The sequence below is a fragment of the Syngnathus scovelli genome, chromosome 14 (genome assembly GCF_024217435.2).
Source record: "Syngnathus scovelli strain Florida chromosome 14, RoL_Ssco_1.2, whole genome shotgun sequence".
Classification (NCBI taxonomy): Eukaryota; Metazoa; Chordata; class Actinopteri; order Syngnathiformes; family Syngnathidae; genus Syngnathus; species Syngnathus scovelli.
The window spans coordinates 6,991,163-7,013,558 of NC_090860.1; the positions used below are offsets into that span (position 1 = coordinate 6,991,163).

Here is a 22,396-nt window from a genome sequence, read left to right on the forward strand (position 1 = left end):
ATCAAGGTCCTTCAGATCTCAGTAATTTCCTTTCCGACATGTACCTTTTTGTCTGCTTCCACTGTTGAGTGCTCAGCGCTCGGCAACAAAAAGGCTGTTGTGGCCACAAATATCTGCAAAGGGACAAAGCATGAAGGAAAAACAAGACTCATAGGTAAGGAGAAAAAGAATCAAACATTTCATATTTTCCCAACAGTACAAGAAATGTACATGTTACCGCATACAAACACAAAACAACAGCAGATCGGTGGGTGGATGTGAATGTTACCTCAATGATTTTCTTAGGTAGAGTCGGTTCCACATTTTGGAGAGGCTCCCAATGAGAGATCAGCAGATGAAAAACGTCACAGGCCACCTGAGCCACAGCTTTGTTGCCAAACTGCACAGATAAATAAAAACATTATGAATAAAGGTAAGACAAATATTCTTATAACATGACATGTTGTTACATATCATATTTCTCAGACTATAAGTCACACTTATAGTTTGGCTGGTGCTGCAACTTTTATTTAGTTCCAAAAGGCCACAATTGGTTCTGCCACACGATTTCACGGGTTGCTGAGTCTCAGCCACTGGTTTTCAAAATTTGAATCGCAGTTGCACCATGTGGCAAATAATAGCCAATTAAATGCGCACAAATGTTTTCACACAGGCAAAAAAACTTTTTGGGGTTATAGGTGAGCAGGATACAGTCGCCCACCACATGCCCCTAAGGCAGGAGTGTCAAAATCATTTTTGTCGCGTGCCGCATCGTAGTCAGTTTCCTTTGGAGGGCCATTATGACCGTCAACAAACTGAAGTTTGAAACCAGAGACTAGTAAAAGCTGTTTAAATATTGTGAAAAGATCAATGGTAACAAAAATTGCTAGCAATATCTGTATTTTTTAAAAGTGAAGACAATTTGTAACTTTAGTATTGACAGATGAAGTTGATGCACAATTTGTCTTCGGGGGACACATAAAATGATGCGGCGGGCCGTATCTGGCCCCCGGGCCTTGAATTTGACACTAATGCCCTAACACAATAAACCTACATCTTCCTTGACTGACACTATCTTTTTATGGATTAAAAAAGGTGATACGGTACAACATATTTTATAAAGAGCCTCAGAACGTGATACAGGTTCGCGTAGTTCATATCACACGGAGTCCTTTTGCTAAATAGCTCAATGTGCGGGGATGAGTAGCAACTGTTGCAAAATAGTTATATTACCCATAATAATCACCTGTCACAATAAGAAACTTTCGCATACACCTGTACTAACAAAAACAAATTTCTGTGCAAGCTCATGTTTTCCCACATTTTAAAAAACACGAAGGTTAAACTCATTTCCAATTGTACCCATGCTTCATTTTCTCTAGACTCATCCAAGACTCATTTTTCCTGTGATTTCAAATTCTTTATTCAGAAATAGAATCCCTCCCATTTCTTCCAGCTGAATGCCTCTCAACATGTAGCAAGGGTAGATAATGCAATGAAGTGCAGAAATGGCCAAACACAAAAAGAGGCCCTGAGAGTTCAGCACCTGCTTTTAGAAAAGAGACTCAGTGCCACTCTTCAGCCCCCTCCCCCCTTTACAACACACTCTACCCAGCCTACACCCGCTATTTTGGGGCTGGCGGAGTCTTGTATGTCAAGTTGTACAGGGGAGTGATTACTGCTCCATTAGAGAACGAAGGGTGGGGTGTGCGTGCGTGTGTGTGTGTGTGTATGGGGGGGGAGGGGGGGGGGGGGTTGCTTGAGCAGGAAGCTGGGAGATGTAGCTGCTTAAATTGGCCAACATCTACAGAAACAGGGAGCAGTCTCAAAATGATGCCACCAAAAATGTCCCTCTGCATGAAGAAAGAAAGAACCTCAACTGGATTTCTGGATCTCTTCGATCAAAAGAAAGGGAGGACTGTTACAAAATAGCCACCAGAAAAATTAGTTTACTGATTATTTTTGACAAAGCTAATCATTGAGCTCGGATCCAAGCGACGTACCGTGTAAAATGCGTGGTCCATTCATTTACAGACAGAAGCCATTAGAGACACAGGATAATTGGATATTTTCATTGAATCCAACTATTAACTGATTATTGTTTTGTCCCCTTTCCACAGATGAAGCATGGCTTTGTCAAAAGAGGGACGCGCTGACAAAGACATTGACTAGTTTCAAAGAATAAGGAGTGACTGTACAAAAAAATTAAGGCAGTGAAAATTTTGCTGAGATGTAATGACAAACTATAACACATTTATATAATATAATATAATATAATATAATATAATATAATATAATATAATATAATATAATATACAAACAGGAGAGAGACTATTTGCATATTCTCTCTATTTTCATGTCCAATACTTTTGTCCATACAGAGTGAAAATACAGGGATGATATGCAACACATAAACTACAGCTCTGCTTTATAGATAGATAATAAGTTGGCCACGGACCTTTAGTGTTACTCCCAGGACATTGATGGCATCTTTCACCTGATCATGGATGTTTGTTTGCATCAGTTCCTCACAAACCCACAAGCCGAGGCTGCACACAGCAATACACCTGGAATGCAAAAAAAAAGTTATAAAAGTAAAAACGTTTTATTGAGGAAAAATGGCTTTACACAAATATCTTTGGATTTCATACACGTGTATGGTAAAGGAAATCCTGAATTTATTTCATCCATGTAATGTAATTACATACCTGGCCTCTTCACAGTGTTCTTTTGTTGCAGCCTCAAGCAGGATATTGACAAGATAATCCTGAAGTGCAAAAACATACATTATCAGATTATAGCGTGGTCCTTCCGCTCACACAGACTCCATAGGTGAATATGTGCTTCTTGGGATTGAAGTCCGCCACGGTTTTAAAGCCTTTACAGTAATGAAAAATACCCGAAATAGTAATTTCTCCTTTACCCACTGAGCGATTTACCTTGATGTCCTCATTTCCGACTTGAATGTCATCAGAGCCAGCTACACTCCGCAGGACTGGAATGTGGACGTATAGGTTTGGGAAACACACTAATGAGCCAAGAATCGTTTGAGCTTCCATCCTGGGAGCCTAGCGTATGGAGAAAATATGCAAATCACACAAATTTAATACTAAGTCATGTAATTAATTTAAATTACTACATTTAAAAATCAATAAACACAAGTATTATTAATATATAAAGTTAATATATTATGTCCATATATAAATATTGCAAAAAGAAATGTATGGGTCGGTTAGAAATATGTGATGTAATTTGACAGACTAATCTCTTTCAATCAATCAGTGGATTTGAGTGTGTATTGATCCACCATAACATTGTTTGCAATTGTGACCCTAATAAAAGGATACCCTGAAGTAGCAAGGTATGATGATAAAGTACTTGTTTGGCTACAAAAATGATGAATCAAATGTTCTGCTTGGTGTTGAAGAAGATGGAGGCACGCTGAATCCTTAGATGTACCTCGGAAGAGTTACAACTGAGGACGCGGGCAGCTGCAGTGATGAAATCGCCGATCAGCATTGTGAAGCCCGGCAGGCCCAGGAAGAAAAATCTTGGCGAGCAGGAACGGATAATGGTGTTCAAAGTATCCTGGTGACAAAAAAATACATTGTTAACTTTTAGTATGATATCTGCAAGTAGCAACAACTGAATTAATTTATACTAGGTGCAAATTGGGACATTGAGTAAAAATAACAGCAATGATATGCAAATCCTTTTCAAACGATATTAAATTGAATACTTGAATATTGTGGTAAAATGGCTTGATTGATTCAAGATTCATACTGGCTCGGTCCTCACCAAAGTCCCAAAGGCATCCCCTGCCACTTCTGCCTTTGTATTTTTGCCACTTTGATATACTGTAGACATCCAGGTTTGAACATTGAACACTTTCACTGCATTTTTTATTTATTTATTTATTTATTTTTTAAAGTCTTAGTGCTTCAAAAATGAAGATTTTTGATCAAATGTTCAACCTGATAACATTTATTTTTTTATGCCTTCAATACATTCCAAAAAAGGTGGAATAGGGGTATGCTTACTGGGGCCCGGACTGTTTTTATGTTCAGTTTTCTTTTCATTTTGCTTTATATCCCAACTTTGCAAAACGAACTAGAAAAACAAGGGTGCAGAATTGCAATTAAAGAACCTTTATGCATTTTAGGTGGACACAGACTTTTGGTTGGAGGGTTACTAGGACAATAAATGGGCCACAATGTCCAAGACGTGATGCTTACCCCCCTCCCCCAAGAACAGGTAAGCATTTTAAGTGTGTTGAGGCAAGGCACTCGACGGGATACCAAATTAGCAACAAAAAAAAAAAAAAGGTTGACAAAAACAGACAGCGGAAAAAGAGAGACAGCTGGATCGCCAGAGAGGAAAATAAGGAAACAAAAGATCATAACCTTTTTGAATCGCATTTATGTTCACCAGTAATTAAACCAGTAATTAAAGCTGTAGACATGGTATTTATTTTTATGAGCTAGCTGCAACTCACTGGCAGTTGGATTAAGACCAAACATGCAACAGCAATATATGACATGTTTCTATATTGAAATATGATGGTGGTCAAGACATCTACTACGTATGAGTATGCATCGCTCTCTCTTATCTTCTACTCACCCATGCGTGTGTGTGTTTACAAAAGCAAGGTCCAGCCTCAAAACACCTGCCTTCTTGGCTATAAACCTGTGCAAATCCCCACAGTTCAAACATCAGCTTGTTTCTACCTAAACCAACAGGGCAACTCAGCAAACACAAAAAAAAAAAAAAAAAAAAAAAATATTTTTCCCCACTCTCTTGGATTGCCGTACTACTGACAAATACAAAGTAGAGCTGAAGTGAAAAGAACAAGAATAAACACAAAGGTAATATGCAGGAAGTGGATCCAACAGGACATACTGCATGTAGAAAATTGGCGGGGAGAGCTTGAGGGTCCATTTTACCCTCATTTTGTTGGTAATTGACCTCTGAAACATAATGTGCAGTGCAGTCAGAGGTAATTAGTGAGCAACAAACTGTTGCTTGATTGCTCGAAATGAGCATTTTAAAAGGAGGACACAAATGGAGAATGCAAAGTGTTTCCTGGTAGCTAAATTTGAGGAGTGTATTGACATGGATCTGAGGTCTGTGTTGCTCGGCAGAAATGGTCCCACGTATCAACAAAGGCAGCATTTTAATGTACCTCTGAATGGAGCCACCTCAGACCTTTTCATTTGACCTCATTTCCAAAACAGCACACCCTGTCCACCTGCCGGCTTCTGGGGTGACAGGGTGCACTTTGCCATTCCGTCACCCATAAACACAATTATTTGTCTTATGCACTAAACATGGATATTTTTGGGTTTCGTTGAATAAATAAATTGATTAAAAAAAAGGAATGGAACGTTCAAGTGTCATATGTGCCTGAACCAAGTTGGGGAGCAGCTACTTTTATTACCTAACATGCTGCAGAGCGGAAAGTTGACCTCCTGGATGGATTACCGCTGTCATGGCATGTCCTGTCTTTATGAGAGCAGAGTAGGACAAACTATAAGGACAATGGCCATGACCTTGTGCCTCTTGTCAGTTGAAGGGACAATCCCTTCAAGGGAACTGTCATTTTACTCTAAGCTTAACTGAATTTAATGGTGATGACTTGGACTGGGATTCTTCCCCAATCATCTCCGGAGTGTTTTACAACAGATTATGTCATCATGTGGCTTTTGTCTGTGCAAAACCTAAAAAAGACAACAGCCTATATTAAATAAATGATATCTTGAATGATCTAAATAAGCCAGCATGACCTTAAGTCATTTCAGGCTGTTATTTTAAAAGCCATCTAGAACAAATGCACGGATCAGATGACTCCAAAAAGTATATATAATTTATATGGACATCAAAATGTACTCTTTTTTTTTCGCTCTTTTTGGGTGGGGAAGGGTGGCTTAGAAGAGCGGGGAGAGAGAGGAGGAGGGGTTGAGTAAGAGCCACTTTCTTATGTTAAGCAGGCGTGCGGCTGTCCTCTATTGTGTGGTGTGAGGACTCTTTTCTCTGGCCAATTTGAGCATGCCTCGGTGGCCAGCCTGGCACTGGCCCCCTGACGCATTATACAGAGCTGTAACAAAAGCGGGAGAATGTTGCCTTGTTCCTCAGCGTGCCCCCCTCATTGCTCCACTCTACACTACGATCCCCTGGCTGTCCTCCCGCTCCTTCACAGACAACACCCCCCCACCACCACCACGCGCACACACACACCAAGGCCAGCCCACTCTGGGCCTCCGGCCGACTTGTCAGTCTAACGGAGCGCGACAGACGTCAATCCTTAATTAATCACGAATACGCGGCAGGGGCTCAAAACATTATTGAACGATATTGAAAACATTCTAATAAGCTTGTCGCACTGCCAAGGTGCAATAGAAACCCAGCCAGAAGGGCAACGACACACGCACACACATATTTGTATCCCAAATACCCCCTATCCACACTTTTATCCCGTTCTTTGTTTGGGGGGGGGGGGGGGGGGGCGTGGTGGGGGCTTCATTCATCTCCACTCTGCATCGTCTGGAGGGAGTGGAGCTAGGCCAGATTTAAATATGATGAAGGGTGCGACTAAAGGAAGACCGGAAGATGCCAAAACACGGCAGAATTCTTTAACACAGCTGGTGGGCAGGCAATTATTTTACATATTAAAAGAGAAGACACTGTGCAAGTATCTGCATCCTCCCTAAATTCATCTTCAGTAGACAATGTGGAAAAGGTACTACGACACCTGGCCGTTAACGCTAACAGGGGCTGAAATGGAATGAACAATATAGACCCACTTTGCAGGTTTAATTGGTCACACTGCAAGGGTGTGATTGTGGAAATGTGTGAGGTCAGAAACTGATGCTGGATGGAAAAAGACTAACACAGTTACCATTTTTATGCTACTCTGAATAAAAAAATACAAATGCCGCCTTCAGCGTTGTTTTTCTCCTATTTTTCATGAGCTGTACTCAAATAATTAAGACTTTTCCAATGAACACAAAAGCTCAAACAAAATATGTAATTAAGTGCTAAAATAATTTGTACATCTCACAAGACGGTGATTAGACGTGACAAAATATTGCACAGGTCTGTCTTAAGTTGTCCACAATACAATTATATTCAATAAGCTCTATTGTAGTTTTATCACACCACATAACCTCGCAGGTTTTGAGGAAGAGTGCAGTTGGCACACTAAGCTTAAAACTTTGAGTTCAGATAATGATCAAAAAACAAGTGCAGCTTTTCCATTTATATTTTGTTCAGCGTGTACAGTCCATAGAAAATTACAATTTCCGAAATATAATGATTAGTTAGTGTCAATTTGGCATTATTGGTAAATGTTGACTAATGTTTTCCAGAAATGATACAAAAAGATCTTTTGGGATTTAATGGTGCAGTCAAGCTTGAAAATGAAATGAAACGCTGTTACAGTGGTGCTACCTGCTGGTCATACCTGATCATTGCTTGTGAAGCCTTTGTGCATGACATAGTAGAGGTGCACCAGGAAGTCAGCGTTTGGGAGGACATCCTGGTGTCTGGTCATCATCTCACAGATCAATTTATAGGCCTGCAGTTTGCCGGCTTTGTATTCTGCTGGTAGCATGGTGGCCTGTGGGCAAGAAAAGTGTATTAAGAAAAATATGCACCAGTCAAATCGCTTATACTTTTCACACTTGCGTAATTTTTTTTTTCTTATTTGAATTTACCATAGCTGACAATTTCCAGTCTTTGTCAAATTACAAAATTGTAAAATAGAGATAGGTAAATACAGTGCAAGAGCTGTATCAAATAATGTGCCTTTATAAAAATTAGAATGACTACATGCGGACAAAATTGTTGGTGACCAAAAGTCGTGAACACAAATTTGCAGAAAATGAACAAATGAAAATTTAGTTCAAATCAAAAGGGATTATTGCGGGCCTGGACAAAATTTGATAGCCTTAATTCTTTAAAAGACGACAGCTTTGTTCGTCGCCATTTTGGGTTTTTATCAGTTTCTTCTGGGTTACTATTCAACTAAAAAACAAAACCAGGACCTGCGATTGAACTTGAGCTTCCTGATACTAAGCAGCACATTTTGCTCCAGAAATTTTGCCTCATTTGTTCAAGGATAAAACTGTGCTTTTTCAAAAATGCACTATCCAAGGGTACCAACAATTTATTGAAGTACTATTATCGTATCGGACGGCATTCAATTGCACTGCTGGTGAATTTGTTCTATAAACTCAAAACAGAGTGATGCATATTTTTTTCCATTAGGAGTAATGTTAAATGCTGTTGTCAGAGGTTACGTGTTGTTGGTACCCTGAAGAGCCAGGAGGCGAGCATACGAAGGGGAGGAATGAATACAGGTTGGGGAGGAGAAGACTGGTTGTCCACACTGATACCAAGATTATCTCGAATCTGGAAGCACAAATATAACAGCGAGCAGTTAAAACGACCAAAGTCATTTTTGGAGGAAATGGTGGTTTGTGATGAAGTTTGGTATTTTGAATGATATGAATTTTTGGGGGATTTACCTTAGCAAGTTTTTGCCACAGTTCATAAAGATGAGAAAACACTTTGGCATGGATTTTGGGGCATCTGATGTTGTTGACATCTCCAAGGATACCCAAAATTCTCCTCCATAGGACAAAGGCTGAATCAGCATGCCAGCCCGTCAGGGTCCCACCCGCAATTATGCTGACATCATCAGTCAGACACTCGCTGCTGTCTGCATGGTTGAAAAGCAGAGCGGAAACATGAAAGTTTGGATTTGATGAATAACTTCATTTCGTTAGCAACCAGATTTGTTGCCGTGACCGTCACAGAATGATTCAAAATGCTTTTCAATGAGACGTAGAATTTAATCAATAAGTGCTTGATGACATTTATAGAAGCAATTTGCAATCTAGTACATTTGTACAAATTTGTAATTGAAGGATTATCATGCCACTAGTTGATTAAATCCTTGTCCTCAGAAGAGCTCTATCAATACTTATGGAAAACATACATGGTCACATGCAACAGCCAAATTGTGGATTTGTAGGAAGACAGCGCCATTTAGTGGGCAAAAGAGCAATGACAAAGAGAGAGTGATTAGATGGCGGGAAACAGAAAATTGCTGGGTAGTTTAAATTTATAGAGAGATTCATAGTTGAAATCCAGTGAAGCAACAAATGTGCAAATAAATAAATATGTGTAAGTCAAGATTGTGCCTAAAAATCGGCACGCATGAGTAGCAGCTATGGAGCAGTACCCAAGTGGTGTGGCATATGTAAGACAGACTGATGAATGCTGTCGTCCAGGGGGCAATCCTGCGGGCACTCGGTGTGCACCACGAGGGCTGGGGAGGCGGGGGGGTTCTGAGGATAGTGGTAGTGGTTGTGGTGTTGGGGTGAGGGTGAAGAGTGGGGAGACAGAGTACACTCAGGACCTATGAACAAGGGACAGGAATAAAAATGGGTTTGGGGAGGGGAGAAGAATGACAACAACGTCATGATGATCACAAACAAACAAAAAGTCACAACAGTGCGTACGTGTGGAAGGGTCAGGGAGGCGTCTCACTGACCGTCTTTACTTTGTCATCCATTCATGCTACAAAAATACTCACCTAAATATTTATAAGGAAGGGGAAAACCTATTGTACTAGATCCACCTTCCTAACGAGTCCTAAATTCATGAATGTGGATGAGCTTGCACACGGTATGTGATTTGTCACCTGCTAGAGCCTCATGGTGACTCAGCAGCAGACTCCCCCGGCTCTGCGGGTCAGAGGTCACGTCCATGTGGGCTGACTGGGTGGACTGATTGTCAGCTTCCTCGTCAAAAACCTGCCAGGTGACCTCGGCTTCATTCAAGTAGCCATTTGACGTCTCGCTGCTAATACTTTCACCTGGGAAAGGAAGATAACGGGATGTTGTACAGAAAATAGAACGTAATGAGAATTTAGTATTTAAGTATTAATTTATACATCAGATAAGGAAAGACTAACTTTTCTCCCTGAGCTTTGCCCTTGTGTAGTGATGGTACCCCTCAGCTATATTTTCTGTCTCAGCTGGACTGCTGCTATGCCGGATCAGGATCTACAAGCAGAAGAAAATATCAACAATTTATCATTCAGTCTGCTTCTAGACCAAATTTACAAATAGGTTTCTCACAACTGGCAATTCATTGCCCTCTCGTCTCTCGGATGTTCCGCTATCAGAACCACAGGAAGTAGGCGAGGGCTCTCTCTTCTGGGCTGGAGAGTCAGGTGTGAGATAAATTGAGACAAAGATTTGTATCTACTTGTGCTGTCATAGTGAAATAAATACTTTTTCACAGCACTGTACCTTGTAATGTGTCCGAAAGTTGTTGTGTAATGTCTGAGGTGCTGCTACTACGTGGGAGCGGGCTCTCTCCTCCTCCTAATTCTTCCCCACATTCTGACAGCTGACATTCCTCTACATCTGCTCAAAAGGGCAAAAGAACACAATATGAGGCAATGATCACACGTTCAATCAATATGTATACAAATCCAGAAATGTGACAATAACGAGCAAACTTGCATGCATGCACACATGCAGCGGTAATGGAGACACAAGTCCATGATTTTCCCCAACAGGGGAGTTTATGGAAAACCCTCTGCACCAGGCACAGAAGACAGTTGGTGATGGGACGACAGGTGAATGATATAGGAAGGGCGGAGGCCGCAAGCACACAGATACAGCACATTCACCTCTCCAAAAGCACTTTACCTGAAAGTCTGTGAGAGCAAGCAGAGTTACCAGAAGAGATACCAGGCAAGAAAGAGCTCACAGTGTGGAGCAGCGTAGGAACGCTTTTAGCAGTGGGCAAAGCCTCGCATAGGTGAACACAGTTGCTGATGGACTGGCTTCGTTTAGCTTCCATCAGCGAAAGAGAAAACAGATTGTGAAAAACAGGAAGGAATAAAGAGAATACATTTAAAAATAGTAGAGTACAGCATGGGGGGGGACGGTTAACACGATGAATATGTTTATTAAAGACCCCTTGATCATGATTGTAATGCTCTAAAGTTCCCGCAAAGTCATTTGGAGTTTGTATTTGAATACTGCCAATTTTTGACAATTGTCAGTGATAAGACACTTCAAGGCTAATTTCAATGTGAGCGATGAAATTGGGACAATGCTATTATCTCTTTCAATACACTTTAATTCCTCCTTTTCAGTGGGAGAAGCATTGTGTCTGCCACAGCTCGCCACTATTTGCTATGAATGCATATTAATGAGCATTATTTACACTTATTGAAACTATCCAAAACTGTCACGCAATTAAGTGTAGACCTTCTTTGGAGGAGTGGAGTGAAGCACTGATGGTGTCTTTGAAGTCACTGGGGGAGAAATCCAATTAGGCCCAAACAAGGGAGAAAGATTTGAAGCAGTTGTGTTTTATATACAGAATTATCAGGACAAACGCACACACAAAGGCACCGACACACTTTAAGGACTTTTTCCCTTCAGGCTGAAATGCTGCTCCTTGTTCACTGAGCTCGTCATTTTAGAGCATTAGGAATAATTGCGGAAAAGAAGTGGTATTGTCTGTCTTTTATCTTTCCCATTGAGATTCAGTCTAGACCAAAAATTCATACATACGAGACATGCATTTTACCTAGTTACGTTTCTCAACTTATAATTAGCCTGCCACATCACCATCAGATAAGGGCCATTGCTGCGTCTGGACTGAGCTTGTAACAATGGGCGCCCTAAGCCAGCCTTTGACATACTGTCAAGACATGGAAATGGAGTCAGTGTGCGATGACATGTGGGGGGGAAGCGGGACAATAGGGGCCATCTGTTGGAGCTTTCTCTTATTGGTGTTTGGCCTTTCAGTAGCACCTGGGCTGGTGTATACGTGGACTTGTCACATAGAACTCAACACGGTCAATGCATTTGAGAGCATTAGAAGCAAGCTTAGTAGCATTGGCTTCTTACAGAAGGGCAGCGGATCAAGAAAATAGAAAGAAAATCTAGTATGTCCTCAGACATGGCTGCAATGCTAGATTTGATAAGTTTAGAAATCATTTGAATGACCTGCTTTAATTAAAAGGTGGATCATGTTTTGTTTTACACAAACAAATTTGTAATAACAAAATGCCCCTACCAGAAGCTTTCTGTCGCACAATGTTGCGGGCCTTCTCCACACCAGGAGCACCTGAGGTGGTGGCAGAGCGAATCCTCATTGGCTCCTGAACTCCAGTCCCAGCCACGTCTCCCTGGTTCCTCCAACTTAGTGAAAAGGAACGTGCTACTGCAGCTGCTTTCTGAGAGTCCTGAATCACTCCTGTAAAAAAGGAACATTTATCTGTTTCAGTATTTTTTGCTAATCATCGGTTTTCAATAAATGTCCTCATTGAATTAGTTTTTTTTGCTATGTTCCTCACCACGTGCTCGCTGCCTCTTCTCCTTTTGTTCACTGAGTTTATCCAGAGGCAGGTTGGCCATGTCAAGGCCGTAAACGGTACGGGCCAGAACAGCCGTTAAGGAGTCCATGATGCTGGCCCATTCTATCACCAGCTCCTCCCAGTAAGTCAGAGAGGACAGCACTGTAAGCAGCTCATCCCACAGCTCCCGAGAGATGTACACACACAAGTTGGCTCGCACCCACGCCACAATGATGGTCTGAATGCAACATAAGAACAAAGATACACTTCAAACACTAGACGCAAAATAAATGTCACAAAAGAAACCACCTGTAGTTTGTAATGTCATGAGGGATAACTGCTTTTTTTTCCTGACTTACTAAAAAAATAAAATAGAATATAAATAAATAAACAAAAATATTAAAACCTTGGAGGGCAGACATACCCGAAAAAGGATGGATGCTAAACTTTCAGCAAAACTGTCTTTTCTTTGGTTTTCTGATGGCCTCTTCATCACCGCTTCGGTAATCCTCAGTAGGACCTGCAACATCTGCTCCCTGCAGACAATGAAAAAGAAAATAAAGTGGAGTGAGAAAAGAAAAAAAAAAAAAAGAAATGTGGCAACAAAATATATACTGACCAGGTCTGTGTGTCCATTGTGTGTTCCATGATCATATGTCGGTAGATGCTCAGGACACACTTGCACACCTCTACCTGATTCTCCAGGAGCTTGGGTACATCATGGCATGGCTCAAGGAGGAACACATTCGAAGAGTTTGTCAGAAACACCTACAATTGTAGAGACATATGAATACAGTAATCTAGTACAGCGATATACATGATCTAAGTGATGCGAAGCAAACGGACTTGTAGTGTGGGTTGGATGCCCGCCTTGATGTCCCTGTTCTTCTCCTCCGTGAGAAAACCTCGACTAATTGCGCTGCTGAAAGAGTAGGTCCTTCCCCAACTTGACGTTCGCTTGTGGCCGTGACGCTCAAGTATCTGTGAAAAGAAACGGCCAGTCAAATTCTCTACAAAGATCAAATAATTTCCAAACTGTATTCCAATTTTCAAAATATGTATGCCCAATACCTGTGCTTGCATATTATTATTCTCTGTGCTGAGTATCGGTTCAGTGCTATCATCCACTTCATCTTCTTGTGCAGTTTTATCTGGCTCTGTCATGAAGCTGGGCTTCTCCTGCAGTATCCACGTTCGGTACACTTTGATCACCTTCCTTGTTGCCGATGCCTCGCAGGAAGGTAACAGGAAAGCCTTAGGAAAGGAGAACACAATTTGTCACATTGCTGCTTAATTGTGTGAGCGAGAAGGAGCTATGCAACAAACGGACAGCAGAGGGCAACAGAATCCATTTAATTCCAGGCTAAACCATTTGATCATGCACATTGATTAAGGAAGGGTGCTATAAATACCTGGTGGAAGACCTCGTTGACAAAATTCACATTGTCCCTGGTAGAGAGTAAGATGGCATGCACCATGTCATAGACATACTGGTGCTCCTCCTCAATGCTACATAAACTGGAATCACTGGACCGTCGATTTGACAGTGTGCTGCTGTTGGAGTGGCTCTTGTCAGGCTCTCCTGTGGGCCCGTTTGTGTCCCCATCGGATGTCTTCTCCTTTTCTTTTTCCTGGCTGCTACCGCCTGCAGTGACAGTCTGAATACGCCATAATTGTCAGATACAGTACATAACCTGCTGTATACATACTGTCCACCTGACAAGTTTATTCTTGACGATTTACAAATTAAATGGTCAAGTGGGATCATCCGAGAACTCTTTTCCCAATATTTACTAGTTAGCAGACTACAGTAATCCCTCGTTTATTGAGGATAATTGGTTCCAAAAACCACCCGCGATAAGTGAAATCCGCGAAGTACGGTCACCAACAAGAAGTACTGGGCAGGCTAACGAGATAGTGGAAATATGTTAATTCGCGATCGTGCTAACACGCGAAAACGGACTTCTAAAGGAATGTAAACGAACATTTGGAGCAACACTACATTGTCCTAAACGTTAGACACATGTTTCCTCAATTTAGAAGTTTTACTTTGACTTTTAAATGTTTTTTTAATATGGAAAAAAAAATCTGCGATGTAGTGAAGCCGCGATGAACGAAACGCGAAGTAGCGAGGGGTCACTGTACTTCCTGGTCTATGGAGTAATATGAACACAGTATAAAGGCACTTTAGAGTGCTTGTAAAATGGCAACGACAACAACCGCAGCATTCACAGTTGCGCAATTCCCACCTGGATGAGTTTGGGAAGGACTTCAGGGCCATTCTTTGTATTCTGCGCTGTTGCAGTGCTGCTGATATACTTCTTCTTGAGGAAAAAGGTGACCAGCCAGGTGATAAAAGCTACACGGGGAGCCAGATACTGGTCTCTAGTGCAGAAGGTGCTCTCGTTGTTCCTTGTCACTGGCACGTACAAGGGTTTTGGTCGAAGATGTGGGAGCTCTAAGAATAACAATAGAGCCCGGATTTGAATCCACAACTTCTCATGCCGCCATACAGAAGACAGAAATGACACATTCGCTAGATGTAATAAACACCGCTTTACCTAACAAAGGCTTGTAGAGATTTGTGAATTTGGTGAAGGAGGGGAATAGATGTGGAAGGTAGTACTTCTTGAACAGGCTGAAGAGAAACCTGAAGCCCGTCTCCTGGTTTTCTTTGTTTTTCCACTCTAAACTGGATGCCTGGCAGGTTTAGACAGAACAAAGACTGACAAGGTCAGACTGACAGTCATTCAGTCTGTCTTCGCTTATTGTGTGCTACATAAAAGACTAACGCTTGCAAAGAAATCATCATGCTGTCTTGGTGGAAATGGAATGATTGCATTCACACTGTACACACTTAACAACTGCCAAGTTTGTTTTCCCGTTATTATCAGCAATTGCAAACTAGAAGAAGTACCACTTGAAGAAAATGCTCCCGATGTCACCCGCACAAAACCTGATTATTGCAGTTGGGGTGTTTATACATAAATCAAGATTGAAAACGATGTTAGCAATAATCAATAATACCTTCTCGCAAAAATCTATCCACTTTGGATGAGATGTGGTCAAATGGCAACTTGTGTCATTTTCCTTGCGACAGTATCAATTACCTGGATAACCATGAACTTGAGAAGAGTTTCGAGGATGTAACAAGTCTGGTCGTCTGCTACCTTCTCGCCTGCCACAGCTGGAACAAGCGGGGTGATTTCTTCAGGCACCACCTTAGCTGTTCACACAGAGAAACACCATGCTCCAGTTTAAAACAAGAACTAGCAGGAAAAAAAAAGTGTCTTTTTCTTGCTTACCGTCGGGTGGGTTGGAGTAAGGATTGTAAATGATGGTGTCAAGGGTACGAGGCCCCCTGGATGAGGGCACTGCAGGGAAACCTGGCACCAGACAGGCATAGATAAGGAACTGCTCTTCAGCACAATTGTCCCTCAAGGCTTGCAGCCACAGCAGGAAGAGACGGATACCGTCACATCGGATCTATGCAAAAAAAAGAAGATGCAAAAGAGGAGCCAGCGTGCACAGAGTGAGTATAAGCAACAAAATATGTGAGGATGGCCATAGAGCACATAAAGCTCTATGGAGTTAGTTGTGTCAGAAACAAATATAACAATATCAAGCGACATCAACGGAGGTCTTATTTTTCTATTTTTGTCACCTTGAAAGAATTTCCAGTGTGTAGTAGCTTTTTCAGAATAGAACCTGGAAAAAAAAAAGCGTCAAATGGTAACCACACCTGATAATATTAATACCTACAGACATTTATAACAAACACAACAAAGTGGGCAGCTAAGGGCGACATCTCTATCAAGGCAGATTGACCTTGATGGGGGTCTTGAGAGAATTGCAGGGATGTCACATTTTGCGGATAAAAGTGAACATTTGTTGGCAGTGACACGAAGCTGTCTCGTGCAATCAAATAAGACAAGCTTTGATTGCTAAATGACCCGCGTTGAGTGTTTGAGTGAGAGAGCTTTGGGGCATGCTCTCAAAATAAATGCAGACTGACATACAGGGCCAAGAATTTACCTCAGTGAAATTGTGTTCAGGATAAAGAAAAAGATTTACGGTGACTGTCATGATTTCTTTGATTTGATGGGTCAATTATTGAATGAGTTCTAGTCTAGACGACTTTAGGGCAAGGACGATAGCAGCTGTGATGTAATATAAAACACAATTATGAGTAATTAATTTGTTGTGCAGACATCTCGGATGCTACGGGAGCATAGTGATAGAAAATGAGCTAAAAATCTGAATGATATAGTGCATAGCCGCAACAAAAAACATGTGACAATTCATTTGTGGGGAAAAAAATGAGTGGCACATACCTATGCTGTGAAACTGCCACCGGTTGTAAATTTTCTCCGGCAGAAATTGCAGGATTTTCTGTTGAAAACAAACGATGTGAAGTTAGCCATGAGCTAAATAAATATTTCTCCAACACTTGAACGCAACGACGATAATTCATGAAACACTAATGAAACAATCTCACCAATTAGCAGTGATTCTTTAGGCACGGAACGATTCGGCAAGCAAACTCTAAGGGAAGAGCTATACAGGCCACAATGGAGCTAAATTGCTTTTAAATATTAAAGAAAGCTTCTGCAAAACAAACCATCATCTCCTATAGTTAGAAATGCATGAACTGAGATGACTTTATTGATTTGAGCTAATATTACTACTATACAAATAATGCTAATCGTAACGCGTACAAATGACAACAAAAAAATAAAAGGCCATTTAACATGGAGAACAAAGACCACAAAATACAGAGAAAATAAAAATAATGATAGTCTATGAAGAGCATTGCAGCAATCAATATGAGGTTATGAATATGGAGGAAGCAATATTTTAAAAAAATGTTTTCATTCTCAAAAATAAATGACATCCAACATCATTGCTTGATTACTGCATGTCTATATGAATGTGCGCGTAATTAACCTTGACGTACGTACATAGAATCTCTTATTATTTTTATATTAACATATCTTCGATTATTTTACCACTGATTGCACGTCAAGCGATCACTCATTGTTTGTGATTGATTTGGTTTGTCAACAACTTCCTTTTCATGTCATCCTTCATCTTTAACTTTCTCTTCTTGTCCTCTGGACTAAATCCCTTTCATTATCAGTGACAGCCGAGGTACTGAAAGACGTATAGCCGCACCTCACTATGGATCCGGTGTGGGATTATTTAGATCTGTGTTGGCCTCACTCGGTCTGTCTCCTTGGGATGGCAGGCATATTATCCGAGGCTGTATGTAACCCAGCAGGGTAGCATGGTTAAGCCTTCCCCAATGTGGATGTGTGTGCACACTCGCAGACACAATAACACAGCCTTTTCTCTCGCGTACAGAGCATCAGGAAAGGAGAGTTGGAACGAGATGAAGAAGCTGGCGCCGAAAGACTCCCCGTGGAGCCGGAATGGTGCTTCCTACCAATGAGGAATTTACTGGCGGATTCAAGGCGAAGGCAGACTCCTCTGTACTGAAGGTTGGCAGAGTTACTATAATCTGCAGCCATACGCCAGCATGAAAATGGGAGCATTACTGTGCTGCAACTACAGCCTTAGCACATTTACATGATCCGCGCTTAGGTTTCTAGCTGCAGGACCTGAACATGGTGCAGAATATACTTCTCTTAGAGGTGGTTCTCGAGGGCTTTTTGACAAACACGGATTCTTAGAACGACAGCTCATTAGCAATTCTTCAAAATATATTGATAATACAACAAACTTTGCAACTTACAAAAACCTGGAAAACAGTCAAAAGTATTTTTTTAAAATTAAGGTATTTGTGTAGTAAATATCAACTAATATGTGTTGATATTTGACAATGTTGACAATGTTCTCTTTTAGAATTCTGAGTTTGGAAAAGCTTATGACGCTAAAGCAAAAACAACAGATGAAGCGCAAGAAGAAAATCAGAAGTAGAATACATTCCCATTTTTAACCACTAGATGGAAGCATCGCCACACAATTAAACTTATGCCTCGCTACTCTACTGAGTTCAGTTCCGCTTGTGCAGCAGCATCTCAATGTTATCTGTATCATCATCGTAATTTCCCCTTTTGTAGACAATGGGAACAAGGATGCATTGAACAGAAAACTGAAACACAAATGTCAATAAAAGCTCACTCAGCACGAAGATAATGCAGATACCGTTTAAAGGCTGGATATACAAGATAATCAATGAATTAATTGTATGGTATTAATTCACTAAATACCGGCAATCAAGTTAAGCAATGTTGATAGTGATGGAAAAATTATGAAGCTTTTCTCTTAAAATCTTAATGATTCATTTAAATCCCCTATGAACTATGACTCCAACCAGTAATCAAAAGTATGTACTTGTACTAATACTCAGTGTGGGTAAAAAAGTGGTATCAGTGCATCCCTAATATTTATCCATGGTTGCTAGTTTGATGTACAAAGCTTCCAATAACAAAATGGTTGCAAACAGAATTGTGAACACTCAGTGATTTGGCGCTATAATTAACGACATTTGACTGCTCTAGCAACTATTTTGAAGAAAAGAAAAAAAATCCAAACAAACAGCTATTCAATCCAGACAAGAGATTCAAAGAGAAGATGACAGGAGAAATTCAGAATGCTGAGTCAAATCCGGATGGGTCATGGTACAGTTATTTCCTGTACAGAAAATCAAGGGAAATGGATATGCACAAACTTCCCTATGTTTTTTTTCCCTATGTCCCACATTTACCGTGACACAGGGATCGAGCTGCTTTTAGGCAGTCAGCAGATAAGGTCATGTACAGGCTTATGGGAGTGTAAACACACGAGACTCTCTCAAGATTGGAGACTGGAGGCTCAGACTTGCCTTGTGACTGCAAAAACAGCTGACTGGGAAAGAGTATCAGAGTATTTCTTATGATTGTGCAATTTAGTGTCTACATTGTTCAAATATACATATGCCTTTTGCATCGATTTGTTTTAACTGTAACATAAAAACAAAATCAATACATTTACCATCATGACGATGTTGGCTAGCCTATCAGAAGCTCCCAGTGTTGTTAACATTAGATGTCAACCACAATGCCTGAAGCAGGGATGGTCAAGGGTCGCATCTGATTTTTGAAACAGGCTTGTTTACTTATCAAACGATAGGCATGCAAAAAAGGGGAAATAAAAATATTTAGATATGACCGTCTAGAGGGTGAGTTCCATTTGTGAGTTCCCAAGTGCCATCCGTGACTTATAGAGAAACTTTCATGCAGGCGTGTACAGACAGTTTGATAAGTCGAATTTATTTGCTTATTTATTTTTTAGGCATACTCTATTTTCATTTTTTGTCCTTAGGCATACTTTTAGTCAGACTCCTGCATGCTCTTTGATTAGCGAGGCACCAAGTCATTTGTAGATAAAGTAAAGCTCAAAAAGTCAAATTGTTTACTTTTATAGAGATCTCTACAAGTTAGCTAGTGGAACTAGCTAACATTAACTGTGGCACTGGAATACTGTAAATTTGTTGATTCCTAGCTGGTCACTGTGCAGGTGACACGCCCAAGTATTGGGACATTTTTGAGTTTGTAACTTTCTGGAAATTCTTCTCTTCATCCTACTACCACCACTTGTTCAGGATGTTTATTTTTGGGGAGAATTAGTGTTACAAAATGTAAGCAAAAAAATAAAAATAAAATAATAAACAGCCATCAGCAAATCGGCATGAAGGGTAAGAGATGTTGCTCTTTATTTACTGTGTCACACTTCTCTGCTTTATTCTTTATGGATTTCATTGTGGTGCGTTGCTTTACCCTCATGCTATTTACACACCAGTCATAGAAAAGGCAAGCCACGTAAGGATTTACAATACTGTAGTAAGCCAAAGTTTAATGTAGCTGACAATATCAATAACTCCAAAAACAACAATAATCAGTAAGTGGAGAAAAATGCCTGACTGCGTTGTCATAAACAGGTTTTCATCCATTTAAAAAAACCTGCTGCGCAACAAGATAACCTAAAATATGCTTTTATAGTCTTGCGCAAAAGAAATACAAGTAAAGTATGAATGAATGGTATTACCTGTGGGTGTTGCACATTTAGAACAAATGCCTGCCACTCTCTAGACACCCATCACACAACGCTAGTCCCAAGAAAAGGGGTCGCATACTTTATTATGACAGAAAAAGAATCTCTGCATAAGTGTGAAGCAAACACAGAGGGAAGATAAATTGTGTTTGTTCAGATTGTAAAGGAAACATGCAAGGCGATGAGTAAGACAATTGTTGTCTCTTGCTTAATGTGCACAATAATTGCAGCCTACAGTGGCCACTCAAAGCAGGTCTTACATTAAACTACGTGACTCAGCACTATATGGTTCTGTTTTATCACGACCAACTTCCTCCATTAACAGAGGACAAAGGCTGACATCATTTTAATGCTTCCTCGCGATCCATAATATAACATTTCATCTAAAATGGTACAGGTGTCAAACTCAAGACCCGGGGGGCCAGACATGGCCCGCCTCATCATTTTATGTAGCCCACGAAGACAAATTGTGCCTCAAATTCGTGTGTCATTACTAGAATTGCAAATTGTCTTCACTTTTAATATATATTTTTTAAAAAATATTTAACCAGTTTTTACCTGTTTGATTTGAAAACGAGTTATTTGTCAGTTTGTTTTGTAGCCTTTACTGTATATAGGAGGTGCTCATACATTTAGTTGTGTTGACAGTCATAATGGCCCTCCGAAAGAAGCTATGACTACAATGCGGCTCTTGAAAAAGATTAGTTTGACACCCCTGTAATATGGCGTAAAGAACATGTTCTCAATTTAGCAGATCATAGGCTCAAAGGATGTAGTGGAAGTATTGTCCTATATCAGCGTTGAATGCTTATCTTCTGCGTACATGAAAAAAAAATCACGACAGATAGGAACTAAAAGGGGACAAGTGAGGGTTAAGCTGCATTCAATATTGGTTCTGTTTGAAAGACCGCATACATATGCAGCAGGCGAGAATCAACACTTTAGTCAGAGGTCAACCTGTGAGCGCGCCTACAGTCGAGGAGATTATCTAGTTGTGGCAGAAGGAACATTGAAGGAGAATTTAGGAAGTCTGCAGAATTTCAGGCTCTGGACAAAATATTTTTTTTGTATTTACAACACAACCTTATTGTTTACCCAAAAGCAAAGAGCATTCCTGAGCACATCTCCCATGAGTATAAAGAAGCCGATAATAAATACTCTACAATGACAACAATTTGATTTTGTGTCACCCTGATAGTTCTCCTTTGAACAAATGTAACTGGAGAGCTAAGTATTTGTATTGGACACTGGAGCTGTCTTTGCAGTCAAATGGAAAAACAGGGTGGAGGACTTTAACCTGCATGCCCAACATGAGTGCTCCATCAAATAGGGGGAAGGGCCATCACACACTCAAGCTTGGAAATGATTGAGCTGAAGAACTTCCCCTCGTCTAATGCAGCCAGTCGATTTGTTTAAACCGTTTAAGGGCTAAGTAACTAATATTGTGGCATCAACATATTTTAGAAATGTTTTGAAATACCGGTGATAGACAACAACAACTTACTTCAAAAATAAAGAGGACGGAGTCCAGCTCCTCCCTTTGAGACTTGATCCCTGAGAAAAACAAGTCACATACAAGAATGTAGTAAATGTGAAAATCAATAAGGGTATGTTTTTGATTACATTGTCATAATTTAGCAAACAATTACAATGACATACTGGTTGGAGATGAGACAAAAATGAAATGGAAAGTGTAAATTTGAGAAAGAAGAAGAAAAAGGCTGAACCCACCTTTTTGTTTTAAGTTGCTTTCCAGTGTAATGAAATTTTCATGGAAGATAAAATAAATCTGTGAAACATTGCTCTCGAAGAATAGCTTCAGCTCACTCTTGTCAATGTTATCTGTATCAAAAAAAAAAAAGAGTAAATCTTAAATGCAATATAGTAGGACATCTTTGGTTTTATAAGGCCTGCAGCACACCAAGCGACATGGGCAAACATGAAACTATCATCGCTGCTGTTTGTAGTAGAATA

The 22,396-nt window shown here is 40.5% G+C and overlaps 1 protein-coding gene across 7 annotated transcripts in view; it reads right to left on the bottom strand.

Moving 5' to 3' along the window:
* ralgapa2 (Ral GTPase activating protein catalytic subunit alpha 2) overlaps positions 1–22,396 on the bottom strand; it is a 66,105-nt gene that overhangs the window by 37,709 nt on the left and 6,000 nt on the right. For 5 of the 7 annotated variants that reach the window (XM_049739376.2, XM_049739377.2, XM_049739381.2 and 2 more), the window contains exons 2-31: positions 22,154–22,264; positions 21,927–21,976; positions 16,702–16,759; positions 16,032–16,075; positions 15,673–15,853; positions 15,478–15,593; positions 14,929–15,067; positions 14,617–14,825; positions 13,780–14,025; positions 13,439–13,621; positions 13,214–13,348; positions 12,987–13,135; positions 12,792–12,903; positions 12,368–12,605; positions 12,088–12,267; positions 10,704–10,850; positions 10,299–10,415; positions 10,125–10,207; positions 9,959–10,049; positions 9,686–9,859; positions 9,224–9,400; positions 8,505–8,698; positions 8,290–8,388; positions 7,439–7,594; positions 3,439–3,567; positions 2,919–3,047; positions 2,688–2,746; positions 2,438–2,546; positions 269–379; positions 45–113 (exon numbers count right to left, since the gene is read on the bottom strand). In XM_049739376.2, the coding sequence (XP_049595333.1) occupies positions 45–113; positions 269–379; positions 2,438–2,546; positions 2,688–2,746; positions 2,919–3,047; positions 3,439–3,567; positions 7,439–7,594; positions 8,290–8,388; positions 8,505–8,698; positions 9,224–9,400; positions 9,686–9,859; positions 9,959–10,049; positions 10,125–10,207; positions 10,299–10,415; positions 10,704–10,850; positions 12,088–12,267; positions 12,368–12,605; positions 12,792–12,903; positions 12,987–13,135; positions 13,214–13,348; positions 13,439–13,621; positions 13,780–14,025; positions 14,617–14,825; positions 14,929–15,067; positions 15,478–15,593; positions 15,673–15,853; positions 16,032–16,075; positions 16,702–16,759; positions 21,927–21,976; positions 22,154–22,264 (3,995 nt within the window). The remainder of the gene's footprint in view (positions 1–44; positions 114–268; positions 380–2,437; positions 2,547–2,687; positions 2,747–2,918; positions 3,048–3,438; positions 3,568–7,438; positions 7,595–8,289; positions 8,389–8,504; positions 8,699–9,223; positions 9,401–9,685; positions 9,860–9,958; positions 10,050–10,124; positions 10,208–10,298; positions 10,416–10,703; positions 10,851–12,087; positions 12,268–12,367; positions 12,606–12,791; positions 12,904–12,986; positions 13,136–13,213; positions 13,349–13,438; positions 13,622–13,779; positions 14,026–14,616; positions 14,826–14,928; positions 15,068–15,477; positions 15,594–15,672; positions 15,854–16,031; positions 16,076–16,701; positions 16,760–21,926; positions 21,977–22,153; positions 22,265–22,396) is intronic. The other 2 variants (XM_049739375.2, XM_049739374.2) reach the window with 2 other exon arrangements.